Source organism: Acomys russatus, chromosome 2 (genome assembly GCF_903995435.1).
Source record: "Acomys russatus chromosome 2, mAcoRus1.1, whole genome shotgun sequence".
NCBI classification, from domain to species: domain Eukaryota; kingdom Metazoa; phylum Chordata; class Mammalia; order Rodentia; family Muridae; genus Acomys; species Acomys russatus.
The window spans coordinates 77,970,657-77,988,648 of record NC_067138.1 but is presented as its reverse complement, the minus strand read 5'-3'; the positions used below and the strand labels follow the sequence as shown (position 1 = coordinate 77,988,648).

The following is a 17,992-nucleotide window of genomic DNA, read 5'->3' as shown; positions in this document are numbered from 1 at the left end:
TCACTTCTAAACCAGAGCTCTCAGCTCCAAAGCCTGAATTCCAATGCTTCCTTTCTTCTGCGCAGCTCAGGACTGTGTCCTTCTTAGCCAGGGCCCAGCGATTATTACATGAGTCCAGTCTGCCTTCTAGATCCCTTTTGTTTAGTGTTAGTTCATCTCTCAACCCACTGTGCTCTCTCCTAGTGGCCTTCTCCCTGCTGTGCCAAGAGATCTGGATGTCATCAGTGACGCTGCTGGCTTGGGAAATGGAGGTAAGTGTGCAACACCAAGAAGAAAAGGGGATTAGGCTGAAACTGAGCATCTGAGCCCTGGGTCCCAGAGTCTATCTGGCCGGACACCCAGTGGGCACTCAGCATCTTGGACGTGTTGTGTGCTGATTTGCTCTCAACCCTCTTTATAAGCATGAACTAGTAGAGTCCATGTCCCTAGACTCGAGTTTACTACCTGCTAATTAATAAGCCCTGTGGAGGCTGGACATCAAATTGGTACCAGCTCATCACTAGGGTTCTTTTAGTTTCTACTGCTGAATAGGGCCCAAGAGAGCTGCTGTCTGGACTTCATTATGTCAGGGTTTTCCAGCAGGCCACTGCCTGGGTTCTAGCCTCAGCAAGCAGCTGCTCAGATGGTAGGAGGTGTTGCTGGATAAATCAGGAGCATATTATATTTAAACTGGATTATGGGGTATTAAAGTCTGGGTCTTGCATTCTTTATCATTTTCATTTTGAAAGAAATATGTACCATCCTAAGTGTGTGGGTAGTGCTAATAATTTGCGTTGTTGAATTATCTTAGAGCTATTTTGATTTGTGCTTTTTTTTCTCTTCTCTAAAGTCATGAGATATGTGTAAACAGAAGCTTTGGAACAGAGAGAATGAGAATGGTTCTTTCTAGGGAGTGCTATGACTTAGTAGGTCATCCCCAGGTTTTCCTCTGGGACCTGATAACTTTTACTTGAAATACATAAAAGCTGATGAACAGAAAGTTGTGAGGCCTGGCCTTAATTCAGCACAGGATGTACTTGCACTTCTTGCCAGACTCTGGCCAAGTGTTGGAATTCAACTTGGAATGTCGGTGCTCAGTCTGAGAAAAGACAAGAAGTTACTCTGATAAATCATTTGGTCAGAGTTAGGGGCAGAGGAGCGTCAGGTGCTGTGAGCAGGATAAGAGAGAAAGGGAATCAGGTGAGCACTGCCCAGCTCACTGGAGCTGAGCCTTGACATGGATTGAGTAAGGGAAGGACCGGATGAACATCCGTGACACAGGGGCTGAGCATTGGCTGAGGACGGAGGATAAACCCTTTGCCCTCAGTCAGGCACACAGGGCTCTGCACACTCTGTCTCTGCCCACACTTGCCAGTTCCTGGTGCCCTCTGTTCTCCCTCCTGCCTGTGGCTGCCTGCTGTGTTGAGAACTCAGTTGAGTAGCTCAAAGCACACTGGCTTCTTCTGCTCATGCTGATTACTTACTTAGCGTCTTCTGTCCTCTGAGCAATATATATATATATATGTGTGTGTGTGTGTATATATATATATATATATTAATTTTTCTTGTTCCTGTTAGCTTCTATCCACGTATACAGAAGCAAACAGGTTCTCATGCATTCACATTCATCCGATCCTGGCCAAACACCAGGACTCTGGCCTAGGGTGTCCCAGTCATCCATCCCCCAGCTGTTCCCATTGTTCCTGTGCTGAACTCCTCGCAGTCTGTTCTTAGAGAGGCAGCCAGAGGGAGCCTGAATCTGTTCACATTGCTCTCACTCAGTCCTCCAAACAGCAATGCACTGCTTAGCCGAGCCTGCAAATCCATTCTTCCCACTCTACTTTTTTTCTTTGTTCTAAATCACCTTGTAGCATAGTATGTGGTCACCTAGTTGTTCTGTCTTTTTCTTCCCTCTAGAATGGATGTATTTGTTTCTTGGTGAAGGCAGACCTAGAAAGCCCTGGCAGAAAGTAGTCTTTGAATGCAGCTTTGTCGGAGAGTGGATTTGCAGTCACTCGATACACACTAACCAGCTCCTGACATTTGCCTTCTTCTGTTTTGCCCACTTGCCTGGGAACCTCTTCGGTGCAGGATCACTGTCTCCTTCACTTTTATTTCCCAGAGTGTAGGCTGGTGCTCAGTGCAGGGCAGGTGTGTGGTCAATGTTTAATGAATTAAAGACAGTCTGTAGACTGGGTCCCAGAAAGCCCCATGCTCACTGCTCAGCAGGGTTGGCGTTTCCTGCCTTAGCCTGACTTTGGAAGGCAACTCTCTTGGACCACAGGCTCTGTGTTTATGAGTTGCTTTATGAGGGTGCTCTTGTATGGTGGCAGACGTTGAGTAACCATGACAGATTTTAGGCTATGTGTATGGCCTACAAATAGTCAGTGGTGTTTCATGAAGGAGCTTGCCAATTCTCTTTCAAGTCTGTCAGTCTCTGTCTTAGTTACTGACACTTAGTTACTGAGGATGAGCAAGTATGTCAGGAGTGTCTGCTTTGTCACATGCCCCATGTAAGTTTGGGGTTCATCCCTTGACATATGCAGTTGCATTGGGGCCAATTTAGGTAATTTATCAATATTGAGAAAGCATAATTTAGTGTTTTCCCTGGATTTGTAGGATGTGCCCGCAGGGACATTATGATTGCTGTTCTGACTTTCTCTCCTGGGCTCTCAGTCTCAGTAGGAATCTGAGCAGCCCACATGCCTAATATTTCCTTTGTGTGTTTTGCCTTCCTATAGTGCTCCCAAGTATGTCAGAAGAAAAGGTCTCTCCTCCCAGAGCCCGGAACATGAAGGACTTTGAAAATGTAAGTGACGCCACCAAGTCATTCTCCTCTAGCCAGCTGTGTCAGCTGCCGTCGGCTAGCCAGGTCTGGAAGAGACGAACTGTTTGAGTCCTGCCAGAGGCAGGGGAGGCCATGTGGTGCTGCCGTCATTGCCTGGCTCCTTATTGGTGACGCTTTTACACGCACACACAACCAATCTTTCATACAGGTTGTGGTAGGTTCTGCCTGGGAATTGGTTGGCAGATGAAGGCATTGGTATATTGTGCAATGAAGCGGAGGTGACAATATCATAGGCATGTAAGGCCTCATTGGTCCTTGCCTCACTTCATGTGGTATTTTCTATTGGCCCTACTTGACAAAGGAGTTGACAAGGTAGGAGAGACTGATTTATGGTCAGATAATATATAAGAGACAGAGCTGGGATTCAAATTCATTTTTTATATGTGAATATTTTATTTTTTGTTTTATTTTTTCTGAGACAGGGCTTCTCTGTGTAGCCCTGCCTGTCCTGGAACTCACTCTGTAGAGCAGGCTGGCCTTGAACTCAGGGATCTGCCTGCCTCAGCCTCCTAAGCGCTGGGAGTAAAGGTGTGTACCATCACCTCCCTGATGCAAATGAATATTCTTTTAAGATTTATTTTAACTATTTTTTAAGTGAGTGGTATGTGTATGTTACGTGTATATTAAGTCCTTGAACATGAGCATGTAGGTGTGGGTGTCTGTGTGGGTGGATATAAAGGCCAGAGGAAGATGGAGATATTTTCCTCTGTCACTGTCTCCCTTATTCCCTTGAGACAGGATCTCTCACTGACCAGCAGCTTGCCTTTCCTGCTAGGCTGGCTGGCTACTGGCTGGCCAGCAAGATCCTCACATCTATTAATATTGGTAATGCAATGATTTAGAACATCTTTGCCCCTCCCAGTGCTGGGCTCACAGGCATCTAGGGCCCTGCCCAGTTTTAAGTTCTAGAAGCGATTTTAATACAGGAACTCACAGTTTATGTATTAAGATAGGCTTTTATTCTCTAAAAACTTGCTCAGACATTACAGTCCTCACAGAACAAATGGTTTTCATTAATGACAGGAGTGAAAATTTCTCTTCCTCAGTTTGGCATTTTCTCTCTTTCTCCCTCCCTCTCTCTGTCTCTTCCTTCCTTCCTTTTTTTCTCCCCCTGCCCCACCATGATACATTTGTTGATTATTTGGGAATTTCACATCATTAACCCCAAGCACACTCACTTCCCAGTCGCACTCTCCCGCATGACCCCCATCCAAAAGAAGAAAGTCAAACAAATAAACAATCAGGTCTAATTTATGTTGCTCATATACCTGCTGGAGCATGGGCGAATTCTCAGTGGTCAGCTCCTTAAAGAAAACTCAGTCCTACCCCACCTGCACTCTTTGACAGAAGCTGTCAGTTGTGGAGATCTACACTTCAGCATCACAGTTTTTAAGAGTTCTCTTTGATCCTGCCCACTTCTTTTAAGTGGGTGCTGGGGATTTACATTTTGGTCCTGGTGCCTGCATAGCAAGAGCTGGCACCCACTGAGCCGCTCCCCACCCGCTGAGTTCCTTAAGCATTCTGCTGTGTTGGCCCTCCCTTTCATTTTGTACACTTTGTGGCTGGTGAGTGCATGTGGGTGGCCTGTACCCAGTCCTGTGTTGTAATTGTCAGATAATGGATTACTGGTGACAGATTTAGCTTTGATGCTCAAGCATTGTGTCTTTCATTTGTTAGCGGGGGTGGGGGGTTGGGGAGGCTGCTGCTGCTGGTGGTGGTGGTGGTGGTGGTGTTGTCAAGTAACAGGAAAATAAGGTTACTTTCCCAATTCCAATTCTCTTTAACAAGTTACCTGCTCAACACTCTCGTTTATCATGGGAAGAATTAGACCCTTCTTCATTTGTAACCAAATGAAATCCATACTATGCAAGACACAGGAGATATTTATCAGGGAGAAGATGGAGGACACAGAGAGAAGGACGCCTACAATTATGCCTCTTTCTCCCCAGTTGTCTTTGCAGAACAGAGTGGTGCTGTCCCTGGATTTAATTTAGAATACTCATTACGGCTAATAGTTATCTGCAAACCACCAGTGACCAATTGAAGAAATGACTTGTCAGATCTCTAATGGAAACAAGTAATTTTTGAGCTTTGAGTTGTTATAATTTCAGCTGTACATGCGCTGTTAATGCTGTGGGGTCTGGGGCCTGAACTGAATGAGATTTGATTGTTCCACATCGTGTATAATTAAAATACGCTCTCCTGTTAAATGCTTGTTCCTATTTGATCATAAGAGTAATAATAGCTGCTGTTTATTAGGCTCTGGCTCTGAGCTGGGCACTGTAAGTTTGAAGCTCTTCGTAGACATTCCTTTTATATTAAAGCAGCTTTGCAAGATTAAGAATCATTATTTATTGTTGAAGAACACAGTTTCAAATTTCATTACCAGATGAGGAAATTTTGCAGCGTTGTAGAATTTTGGCCTCACACCTGCCTTTTGAACTGGAAGAGATCCTGAGTCCTGCCCTATTTAAGATTTCTAAGATACTGGGGCTTGGGGATGTGGTGTGGCAAAGATGTTCCCTGAGGACCTTAATAAGGACCACAGCTTCTCTGGATATGCTGTCCGATGACCCCGTTTTGCTGGTGACTTTCTTTCAGCCACTTCACCTCCCTGTATTTCCCCTCCTTTATTGTTGTGAGGATGGAGCCTCTGTCCTAGCATTGAGTACACCCATGTGTCAGCTGGCCCTCCTTCTCCTTACTGTCCTATTACTGTCATTTTTCTGAGCTCCGCCATGTGATTGAAATTTCTCTTGCTCAGACTGTTCTTGATGGCCAAAATCTCATTTTTCTTGAAGGTGAGGGAGAGCTTTCTATGCCAATATGTTTTAGGATTTATGTTTTTTCTTTATGACTGTGGTCCTTTGGCTGCTGTTAGGTTTTTATGGCATTAATATTTTTTATTGTAGCATTTTCGAGAGCAAATTCTGCAGCTGAAATTGAAATGACCACACTGTTCTCACTGTCTCCCTTTCAGGTCTTTAGAAGTCACTGAAATTTTTCATTTGGTCTGAGCTACATTTTGTGGTCCAGGCCTTCAATCTCTGTGGTGGTACTCTGAGCTTTCAGGGAGATGCTTATAGGAAAAGAACTTGGCATCTAAAGTGGGTTTTAGAGGGCCATGAATATTAAAGGGAGGCTGAACACTTTTGAGTTAAAGGGGAAACTCCTGCTTTTCTTGATCTAGTCTCAGGTGACCACCATGTGGACATCATAAGTTGCATTGATACTGGTGGTTTTGCTCAGAGTTTACCTATTCAATAAACAGTTTCACATGGACAAGCCAGGCTGTCTGCCAGGGGCTGGGGAATCTTCAGTGGGTTGTGCCTAGGTAAGTTTCCTCCTCATGTTCTGATTGGGAAGATGGATAGGAGGATAGTGATGCAGTGAGCAAGCACAGGGTAATGTGCCATCACCTCCTTGGATATCAGGGACAGACAGGGGTTGGGCAAGTGGAGAGGGCTTGGAGAACACTGTGCAAGAGTCACATCCAGCATTGAGAGGGCATGTTAAGAAAGTCAGGAAACTGTGGAATGTTTTGCTCAGATTGAGACTATCTCAAGGAATTCTAGCCTGGAAGTAGGTAGGCCTGTCAGGTTCTTGACTGTTACACTGCTGATTTTTGTCTTAACGATGAAAGGGGACCAGGAATAGATGGGGAAGTAAGTGACCAGACACTGTACTTTGAAAAGATCACCCAAGCCTGTAAATGTGAGTAGACTTTTGAGGGGAACAAGGCTGGTGGCAAGGTGATTGGGTTAAGGGAGATCTGAGGTCTAGTATGGAAGGAGCAGGGCCAGACCCTAGGGCATGGAAGAGGTAAATGTAGATGGTGCAGTCCAGGCATGGAGGCAAGAGATGTGGAGAGCAGAGGCAGAGCGTGAGCCGAGAGACGTGGGAATGATGTCAGAAAGTGGACTGTGGAGAGCGAGGTCTTAGAGAGGCCAGCTGTGCGGAGAGTCGGGTCAGAGCACGAGAAGCGATGTGGCGAGCGGGGCCAGAGCTGCTGAGCTGAAGAGCTCTGATCATTGGACAGGCAGGGTCTGGAAGGCCAGAGGACTGGGCACTTACTCAGGCTTCGAACCCAGCCATTTTAGCACACAGTTTTCCTTGTGGTTTCACAGTGTTGTGCAAACACTGACATGAAAACCAGGTTTCTTCCTTTGAGTATTGAAACTTGTACCTTGTCATCCACTGCCTGCATTAGCTAATGATAAAGCTATGTGTATGGAAGGCCTTAGGCAGGGAGTTTGTAAAGAAATTTGGCTCACTGGGTGCCTGACTTTTGCGTGTCAGTGTAATGGGTCTCTGAACCAAATGGGGCCTGGTGCAGGAGGCATTTTGTGAAGGCCCCTGTTTCTCTCCTGGGACCTGGAATAGACCCTGACACTTCTCCCTTCAAAAACATGATTGTGGATAAATAAATGGAACACCACACACCTGGTGTGAATAGACGAGTTCAACTCTGGCTTTGACAGGGAGTAGCATGCGTAGTTTCCATCTCAGTTGGTCCTCATGGGAGCTTTGGCGCGGGACCTGTGTTCACATGGGGATGTTCATCATACTTGCGTCCCGTGAGACCTTCAGGTTTCTCATTTCTCAGCGATGTGTATAACACTGTGGTAAGTGTCCTTGTGCACATCGTCTTTTTATATTTCTGTAATTCTTTGGCGGGGGTAGAGATAAATGACTGGAACCTGGAGTTCTGAATGCCCCAAACTTTAAATCAAAATTACATGGAACCAACAGCAGACCAAAAAGTAGGATTGACTTCCTACTGGTATCTTCTTTAAGGAGATGGGAGAACCCTAGGTGGGTGAGGCTGAAAGGCTGGTCTGCGTCATGTCCCAACTTGAGCTATCAGAGCCACCTGCATTCTTAGGTCAAAGCCCTTATCGCTGCTTGTTGAAAGGCTTGCGTTCAGCTGAGACACTTGGTCAGATTTGAGTGTCTAACGTGATTGGCAAGGAGGCTCGTATCTTGAATTTTGCTCTGCAATACCTGTGCTCCGGGTCATTTGTCACTGGAGAGCAGCTCCCTTTTCCTCTGCCCCATTTCTACAACCCAACAGCTTTAAGAATCGCTATGATGTGTCATCAGCACGGACTTGAAGGTGATGAAAATTGGGTTTTAGGTCTAATTTGATGACTTGGTGGCCCCGTCTAGGTGGCTTCCAGAACCGCCTGTGAAGGTGAAGCTAAAGAAGTCCCTAATAGTGACACAGCAGTTTATGAGCCTTGGTATAAAGACAACCTAGTATGATGTCTGGGCCTGTGAAGGATATGTAAGAAAGGCTAAAATCTGCCCAAAGTTGACGGTCTTTAACCACTGTCTCGAGTTCTGCCTATTAGTCTACATTTTCTGCTAGTTGTTTTGATCTTGGAATAAAATTTCTAAGTTCTTGCCATGGTCCACAAGGCCCTACCAAATGTGGCTGGCAGCTCCCTGGTGCATGTTGCTCAGCATGTTCCTATTTCTGTTGCACAAAGTGCTGCATCACACAGACTGCTCGTCTCCAGCACACCCAGCTTCTTTCTGTGTCAGGGCCTTCACGGATGCCCCACCCTGGCCTGGGATACTGTGTCTCCCTTTCCTTGGTTATCTGGTCTTTTGTGTCTCAATATTTATTTGACCTGATTAGAAAGGCTATCCTTAATGCTGTGTCCTAGTTCATTATTCTGTCCTTTAGCAATCACTCAGCATCCTGTCTTTTCAGCCAGGCTCTTACAACTGTTTGTCATTATGTATGGGTTTGTATACTTGCTTAACACGTGTCGCTTTTCTGTTTGCTACTCAACACTGAACCTAAAAAAATAGCAGACTTTTAACAAGCATGTGTTGATTGAACGCATGACATACTGAACCGTTGGGTTTTGATTGCTTCCTCTGTAAAACGGGAAACAATATTTATCTCATAAGCTCGTGGTGAAGACAGTCCCTGGCATATTAGGCCTTCAACAAATAGGTTGTTCTATGGTAGTTGTTAATAAAATGAATGGAAACAGCACAGCTAGAGGGAGACAGAGACTGGAGTATGCAGAACCAGAGCCACAGGAGAAAAAGCAGAAATGAAGGCAAGAGAAGGCCAAGAGGAGCCTAGGTAGAGTATGGGGCTGGGCAGAGGAACAGGAGCCTGGTGGGGTAGACAGGTAGAAGTGGCCACCTAGATCAAGAGAATGACAGCTACAGCCACTCTCTGTGGAGTTATCTGTGGGGTCGTTGCAGTGTCTGGGAGTCAAGTTTGGCTTTTGACTGCTAATTGTTGGGCACAGTGGTTTGTGGAGTGGCATGGCCTGCATTGAGCCTTCTGAGTTCCCATACTTCTGCATGTCCTGGCCATGCCCTCCAAAAACCTGCCCAGATGGTTGGCTGGGCAGTGTAAATTTTTACAATCTTTTTGAAGGCCATTTGGAAAGCAATTTTGATAGTCATAAAAATAAAATTACTCTTGAGCCCAATAATCCATTTTTGGGGAAATTTATCCTAAACATCCAGCCCACTGGCAGGGAAAAGAAAAAAAAAATCTCTGTTTATGAAGGTATTTGTTGCCACATTGTGTATAATTGTGAAAAATTGGGAACAAGGGAAATTATATTTTACATTTGTCATCTCTGACTCTTTGGAGCAAGCTTGTTTTGAGGCTATTTCACAAATGAGGAAGTGGGGGTGCAAAGATGAAATGATTTGCCTGTGAGCTTGGTTTGAGTTTAGACCTTATCTTTCAGGTTGTTAAGTCTTTATACTTTTTAACCACAGCACATTGAATCTATTAATGCTCAGTAAAGTAATACGGTGTAATTGACTGTCACTGAAGTCAGCAAAACTTAATACAGTCTTTGTGTGTGTGTGTGTGTGTGTGTGTGTGTGTGTGTGTAAAGGTCAGAGGTCAACACAGACTATCTTTTGTAATCTCTTTCTACCTTATATTTTGAGACAGAAGTCCTTGATGTAACTTGGAGCTAGCAAACACCAGGAATTCTCCTGTCAGTACCGTCTTAGTTTTAGGATACTGCCACCCGAGGCTAACTGTGTGCTGGGGATCAGACTTGGATCTTTATGTTTGCATGACAAGCAAGCATTTTGCTGACTGAGTTATCTCCTCAGTCACAGTGCAGTCTTTTAATGTGGTGATTAGTACGAATGTAGTGCCCAGACACACATGTAGGCAAAATACCTATATACAGTCTTAAAGAAAGTGATAATTATGTTTAGCTCTGCAGCAACATGAAACGTACCTAAGATGTAATATGTGAAAGCAATAGGCTCTACAAACTCACCTATGTTGTGATGCTTAAAATGTTTATTTATGAGCAGAGGCTGAAAAGCATCTGCAGAGAACTGACTGATGAGGTGGTTATGCTCCATATGCTATTTGGTTATTTTTAAACTGGCTTCTTTTTTAGATTTAATGTTATTCAGCTATTTTAAAGCCAGCTTCTTTTTTTAAATTTAATTTTATTTAAATTATGTGTGAATGTATAAGTATTTGTGGGTGAGGATGTGCACGTGTGTGCATGTGCCCTAAGAGGCCATAGATATGGGATCTCTCTGGAGTTGGAGTTATAGGCAGTTATAGGAAGCCTGATGGGAGTCAAACACAGGTTTTTTGGAAGAGCCTTAGCCATTGAACCATCCCTCCAGCCCTCAATATTTTGGTTGGTTTTGCTTTGTCTGTCTGTCTTTCCATCTCTCCCTCCCTTTCCCCCTTTTGCTTGTCCTTCCCACGCCCTGCCTCTCCTCCCTTCTCTCTGTAGTCCCACAATTGACCTAGGACTTACTATGTTGCTCAGTCTAGTTTTTAACTCACTGTGATCCTCTAGTCTCAGATGCTGGGATTGTTGGCATGGGCTACCATACTCGGCTGAGATCCAGTTTTAAAATTATATTACTGCAGCAGTTTTGTTTGTGAATAAATAGATATTTGCCTAGAAAAGTGTTCTTGATGGTTTGAAGACTCCGGGGAGTGTATTGGCATCAGAAACAAATTCCAAAGCATCCCTCTCATTTCACTAATCGTTTGGCTGCTGTTGGCAGAGCCTTCTTATACACACTATTGCTCACCAGAGATAGAGTTTCAGAGGCAAGAATACATGGGCTTTGTTATGTCTCTGTGAGGTATGACAGTATTTGTACATGTAAAGAGGGTAAAAAAAAATTGATGTTAACCTAAAGCTGTGCTCGCGGAGGGCTGCAGTGAGAGATGGCTCCTTTTAAAAGCTCTGCCCTGTTTACCGATTGCCAAGTGCGAGGCTGTGCCAGGTGCTTAGCTCATTTAGTTGTCACAACACCCCTTCAAGGTAATTGATTTTATCCTCACTCTATAGATGAGCCAACAGTGACTCAAAGACGTTAAATAACCTTCCCAAGGTCACCAGCAGCAGCAGAGTGGGTTTCTGCTACCCTGGAGCCCTTGGTTTGGAAGAGTGACATTTGAGAGTGAGCTTTTGCTTTGGAGGCCTGGCAAGGCAGCCGACAGGGAGGAGGTACTTTGACAAGGTTTCTGCTGAGGTGGGCCCAGTTCTTTTTTGTGCGGTTGACTCTTGTTTTTCTTCTCCTTTGGATAGAGCTTGCTGCCAGCCAAGACTTTGAATGGGAGTGGGAGCAGGAGGGAGCCAGAGGCACCCAGAGGCAGATCTTGCAAATGGGACCCTCTCATTTCAGATGACTGCAGTTCCCAGCAGTGTGAGCTGGAGGTTTCCGAGGTCTGGAATGGCAGATGCAGCCCTGGTGTTAGATTACTTTTGAGCACTATGATTCTAAGTCATGTTTTGGAGTGTTTATTCCTCTTGCGTGGTAGGCAGTTTTCAGTTCTTCCACATAAAGTTTTTTTCTCCCACTTGAATTTGTTTATTATAGAGGGGAAATATGCTCAAGGAAAACATGAATGTAGTTTGAATTATTTTCTGTAAAATATCTCTGTATGTACGATGGGGGGAGGGGCCTCTATGATAGCAAGTGTACGTATATTATGTGTACGTCCAAGTGTGCTTGTGTGAATTTGTGTTTGTAACTATGGCCATCCATGTATCATGGTGTGTATGTGAAAGTCAGTGGCAACCTAAATGTTACTCCTTGCCTCTTCATCTTGTTTGAGACAGGTTTTGTTTTTTTGTTTTTTGTTACTGTTTATGCCAGACTAGCTGGCCTGAGAGCTTCCTGGTATTCTCCTGTTACTGTCTCCAATCTCACCACAGAGGTGCTAGCATTGTAGGTGGGTGCTACTGCATCTGGATTTACACGGCTTCTGGGAATCCTGTCAGGTATTTAAGCTTATGTGTCAAACATTTATATTCACTGAGCCAACTCTCAGGTACTTATGTAGTTTAAATTTTTATGCTTATGGTCAGCACTATTATAAATATTGTGACTCGTTTCTTTTAATTCTTATAGTCTCCCATTTTTACAGATGGAAGAACTGAGGCAGAGAGGCAAAGTAAACCTGACTGTAGTTATACAGCTAGTAAAGTAGTTAGATTGTGTTTGTTTATTAATTTGTTTTTTCACTTAAATGCTGGTTGAATATCTACTTTTTCTTGATACAGTGTGTAGATCTGAGGAACTGATGAAGAGTCAGCTCCTGGTCCACAGAACTGTATTAAATTTACATAATGATCATGACAACAAGAAGAAACATGTAAATAAGTAAGATGAATGTAGATTAGGATGAGGTCTAGCTGTGGCAGAATGTGGCTTGGTGGCTGGCCCGAGATGCACTTGAAGCCTTACAGTTTGGTCGTGATGCTGAAGTCAAGGTGGAAAGGATGAGATGGAGGCACCAGAGGTGCAGCAGGAAGAGGTCTGAGGCTTGAGGACCAGAAAGGAGCCCAGTGAGACTGGGCCATTGTGAACAGGGGTATGATGATCCCAGATGGATCTGTCATGGTTGGAGGAGCCAGATCATATAGCTCTTTGGGACACATTTTCAATGTAAGAGTAATGGGGAAAACGGACAGAAACAAAACACAGTGAAGGGTTAGCAGGAGATGTCCAACTGTAGACAGTGAGGCTCTTTCCTTGACACAAGCATCTGCCTAGTGTTTTAGTTCCCTCTATCTTTAGGCAAGTATTCACAAGATGATGTTTTCTCCTCTGTCAGGGGTAAGGTGGGTTGCAAGGTGAGTGACCAGTGGGGCAGTACAGTGTTGATAAGATGCGGAGAACAGAAGGTGCGTGAAAGCACCAGAAAGAGACACCAGTTCAGCCAGAGAAAACTTGGGAGAAGTGATACTAGACAGAGAACTGACTGGCCAGCTGGCCAGCTGGCTGGAAAGATGGTGTTGTGTCGAATTTTATTCATTTGGGTCTTTTTGACATTTACATGACCTTATGCAGGCATATTTGCTTTTGCTTTACAGTTTAAAAAAACTTCTTTATAAATAGGACAAATCTTCTTTTAAGTGTTGTTAAGAAGTTTAGTTTTATGTACAATGTGAGCATTCTAAGCCATAAATATTTTATTGTAGCTGAGTAATAGAATAAGGTTTCTCTTTATAGGAAGCATCTGGCACAATAGACTTTTGTTTGAATGAATGTTTTACATGCTATTTTTGTAAAACATTTAAAAAGAGCTTTAGTGAACCTTTCAATTGTTTCTTGTGCTATTCTTGTTAGCCACAAAAATTGAAGCCTTAAGTATTATTAACAAAAGAGTAAGGGTAGAAAGCTTATAAAATATATATAGCATAGAATATTCTTTACATTTATCCAATCCTAAAACTATTTGTTAGAAAGAGTGGGGTATATGGGCTGTGGAGAGGGTTGAGTGGGTAATAGTGTTTGCTGACAGTCATAAGGACCAGAGTTTGGATCCTGTTATCTATGTAACTAGGTGTCTTCCACATACCTGTAACCCAGGCTTCAGAGTCAGCAGAGACCATCATTGGGACTTTCTGGCTTTTGTTCTATCTGAGTCCAGGTTCAGGAAGAAAAGGAATAGGCTCTGTCTCAAAGGAATAGGCAGACAATGGTAGATATGTTATCTTTTTGTCTGTGTGAACATGCATGCACAGGGACACATACATGTATACACATGTAATACATTTACATAGACACTACACACATAAATCTTTTTTAAAAAGAATAGTATGTGACATTAGTTATTGTTAAATTGCTGAAAAAGAAGACTGATGACTTTGTGCATACATGTGAAGATGAGCTAGAGTCCAACAAATGTAGCTATTAATATTTTAATACCTTTTTGGTATTTGGTAAGATAGCATTTTTCTGAGCAGGCCTAGCTTGCCTGGAACTCACTGTGTAGACTAGGCTTATCTTATTCAACTTCATTGAAATATAATTTATATAAGATAAATTTTACCAGTTTTAACTGTTGGATAAATTTTCACTTGTCTGCTCCTGTAACTAATAGTAACTAAGATACATGTGATCATAGATTTTTCAAAATGTGTTTATATGTTTGCAAGTGTATTGTTCTAGGCTTTGGAACCATCCCCACAGTTAGCACATACAATAGTTCTATAGTGACAAAATGCCCCTGTGTTGTCTCTTTGTGTTCAGACACTCTCTCTGCCACAAATCTCTCACAATTTTCTCCACCCCTCTAACTTTGGTTTTCCTAGAATGTCACGTAGATGGAAGCATGTATTAATGTAATGTTTGGGACAGGTGTCTTTCTGCTGGCGTGTTCTTGCCATCCACTCATTGTGTTCATACCATAGCTGCTGATGTTGTTGCTGATTATTGGTGTAACTAACTGTCCATTAGGATTTTGAAGGACATTATCTTTTTCCAGCTTCTGATGGTTAAAAATAAAGTAGCTGTGACCTTTTGTGTCCAGGTTTCGTTGTGAGCATAAGTTTTCATTTCTTCAGAATGAATAGGAGTGAAATTGCAGAGTCATTGGTATGTTTAGGTTTTGGTCAGAAACTGCCACACTGTTAATTGGTGTGGCTGTTCCATTTTGTATTCCACAATAGAGTGACAATTCTGCTTGCTTTTCATTTCCTTCTGCATTTACTGTTGTCAATTAAAAAATAGTTTTAGCCCTTGTAATAGATATGCTTCTCATTATAGTTTTATTTTGTATTTCCCTAAAAGCTAAGGATGTTGAAATGGTTTTTTTGTACCTATTTACCATCTGCATAGCTTTTGCTCTGAAATTTCTGCTCAAATCTTTTGCCATTTTTTTTCCTCCAAGAAAAATTGGGTTTTTGGTTGTTTTCTTACAGTTGCATTTGGAGAGCTATTATGTATTCTGGATATAATTCCTATGTAGATATGTGATATGCAAATATTTCCTCCCAGAGTGCAGCTTGTCTTTTCATTCTCTTCACTGCTTTTCAGAGCAAGTATTAAATTTTCATGAAGCCCAATTTATTGATTTTTTTTCTGTTATGGATCATGCCTTCAGTGTTATGTCTAAAGAACTGTTTGCCTTGTTCTAGAGCCCAACATTTTTCTTTTATGTGTTTTCTAAAAGATCATATTATTTTATGTATTACATTTAGATATATGATATAATTTAAGTCAACTTATGTTTAAGGTGTAATTTAGGTCAAGGTGAGTTTTTTCATAAAAGGATATCCAGTTCCAATACATTTTTGTTGAAAGAAAGATGATCGTTTCTCCTTTTATTTTGTTAGTTTGTCTATCTATCATCTGTCTGCCTGTCTATATACTGTGTACGCATGGGCAGTGTGCACCACAGTGCATGTGTGGACGTCAGAGACAACTTGACAGTTTTTCTTCCACTGTGTTGGTTCTGGGGATCAAATTTGGGTTCTCAGCCTGGGCAGACATTCCTAGCTGCAGAGCCATCTCACCAGCTTGTTTTATCCGTCAGTTGCCGTCACCTACATGACAGAACTCGGGTGGCCATGTTTGAAAAGACTTATTTCAGTGTTGCCTGCCTTCTCATTGCATTCTTCTCCTTCAGCATGGCTTCAGCTCTTCTGGTTCTTCTGTGCTACAAGTAAACTTTATAATCAACTTGCCTCTGTTTACAAAAATCCCTGCTAGTATTTTAATTGGATTTGTGTTAAATCTTTAAGTAAATTTCAAGAGAATTGATACTTTGTTAAACAGAGTCTTGTAATCCAGGAATTTGTTGAGTCTTCACTTACATTGGTTGTAGGGGTGTCATGAATGTTTTGTGTTTTTAAGCACACAGGCTTATCCTAAAGGGTTTCGTTTTTGGACCTGTTACAGCTGTTCCTTATAAAGTTCAGTTTATGGTCATTTGTTGCTACTTTATAGAAATACCATGGATATTTACATGCTAGCCTTGCCAAAATTACTTTTTAGGTGCTAGAAACTTTTTGTAGATTCTTTCAGCTTTCTTTTTAATGTGAATGTCGTGTGTGTGTGTGTATGCTTTATTATACTGTTCAAGACTTTATATACAGTGTTGACTACCAATTCTGAAAGGAAATATTCTTTATTCTTGATTTTAGCATAATAGCATCCTTTGATACACACACACACACACACACACACACACACGACACACACTACAACACCACACACAAACACAGAGTAGTTACTTTTAGTAGGTTAATGAAGTTTCTAATAGCTGCTTTGCTGAGTTCTTCCCCCTGCTCCAAATGGCAGTTGGGTTTAGTCAAATATTTTTTCTGCATGTGCTGATATAGTAATACTCTTTTTGATTCTTTGGTTTGTTAGCGTGGCAGTTTATGTGGACTAAGGAACAGTGAATTACCCTGCATTGCTGGGGTCAGTCTAATGATACAGAAATCTGTATATTCAATTTTCTAATTTCAAGCAAAGGTTTTGTGTTTATGCTCATGAGGGATTTAGTCTGTAGTTTTCATGTAATGTTTCTGTCTTCTTTTGGTAGAGTATGTTTTCCTCATAAAGCCAAGAAGAAGTTGAAAAGAACTGATGTTTTTGTTATTGCTTTTCATTTAATATTTGATAGAAATTGCTACTGGATTTATATTCCCCCCCACCCCCCTCTCTCTCACTTTCTTTTTGAAACAGGGACTCATGTATCCCAAAGCTGGCCCAGAACTGTGTACTAAAGAGTGATCCTGAGTTCCTGGTCTTCCTGCCTTTGTCTCCTGAGGGCTGGCATTAGGTTCTGTACCACCCAGGACTTCAAGCATGCTAGGCAAGCATTCTACCAACTGACTTACTTTCTCAGTCCCTATAAGGCTTTAAGTACAAATTTAGTTTTGAAGATGGGTACAACATTGTTTAGGTTGTGTTTTCCTTTGGTGAGTTGTTGCTTTTGCTGTCTGATATCTGGGTAGACAGTTGCAAGTGGACATGCTATCCTTGTAATTATTGTGGAATCTGTTGATGTGCCCTAGTTCATTCTTTTTTTCTGTTGTTTTCTCTGAGGACTGGGGATTAAGCTTGGGGACTCATACAGGTTTTGTATTGAGCTTCTCCTCCAGGCCTCTTTCATGTTTCATATTGTTTCGTTTGTTAGTTTTGTTGGTAATTTGAAAGAACTAAATTTTAAGTCCTTTCTCCCTTTTTTAGTTTACTCTTTATTAGTCTTGTATATATATTTTGTTCTTAGTTTTGCTTTTAGGTTCATTTGCTTTTTCTTACTTCTGAAGTTGAGGCCTCAATGGTTGACTTGAGACTTTTTTGTTTGTTTGTTTTTTGTTTATTTTTTGTTTTTGTTTTGGCTAAAGTATAAACAGTAGAGATACAGTAGAGATTTTCTCCTCAGCATTGCTATCACTGTGTCCAGCCATTTTTTAATATAACATTGTCATGTTTGTTTAATTCAGAGTATCTTCTAATTTTCCCTGAGGCTTTCTCTTTGATCCATGCATGGACTGGTTGGAAGAATGACTTTTGCTATAATTGCACTATGGTCAGAGAACATAATTTGGCTTTGGTGTTTGTAAGTGTGTTAAGGTTTTTATGTTACCTAGAATACCTTGGCAAAATCTCTGCTCACTTGAATGTGTAGGTAGCATCTCTTGAATATAAATTAGACCTTGTTGGTTGATAATATTGTTTAAAGTTTTTAGTAATTCTCCTGACTTTTGCTGTTACCCTTTTCTTCTGGATTAATGGGATAGGAGTGTTTATCTTCACTGTAACCGGTTTGTGCGTCTCTCTTTCCTTTTCTTGTATACATTGGGATTACTGCTTTTATCACCATGCAGCATCCCTCTTGTTCTTGACTGAGTCTCTGCTTTGAGATTATCATAGCTTTCTTGT

The 17,992-nt window shown here is 42.1% G+C and overlaps 1 protein-coding gene across 1 annotated transcript in view; it reads left to right on the top strand.

Moving 5' to 3' along the window:
• Positions 1 to 2,700: 2,700 nt before the first annotated feature.
• The window catches only part of Cdk5rap2 (CDK5 regulatory subunit associated protein 2), a 174,472-nt gene continuing 159,180 nt past the window's right edge, over positions 2,701 to 17,992 (top strand). Inside the window, exon 1 of the mRNA XM_051163243.1 lies at positions 2,701 to 2,788. Coding sequence (XP_051019200.1) covers positions 2,732 to 2,788 — 57 coding nt within the window. The 5' untranslated portion in view covers positions 2,701 to 2,731. The remainder of the gene's footprint in view (positions 2,789 to 17,992) is intronic.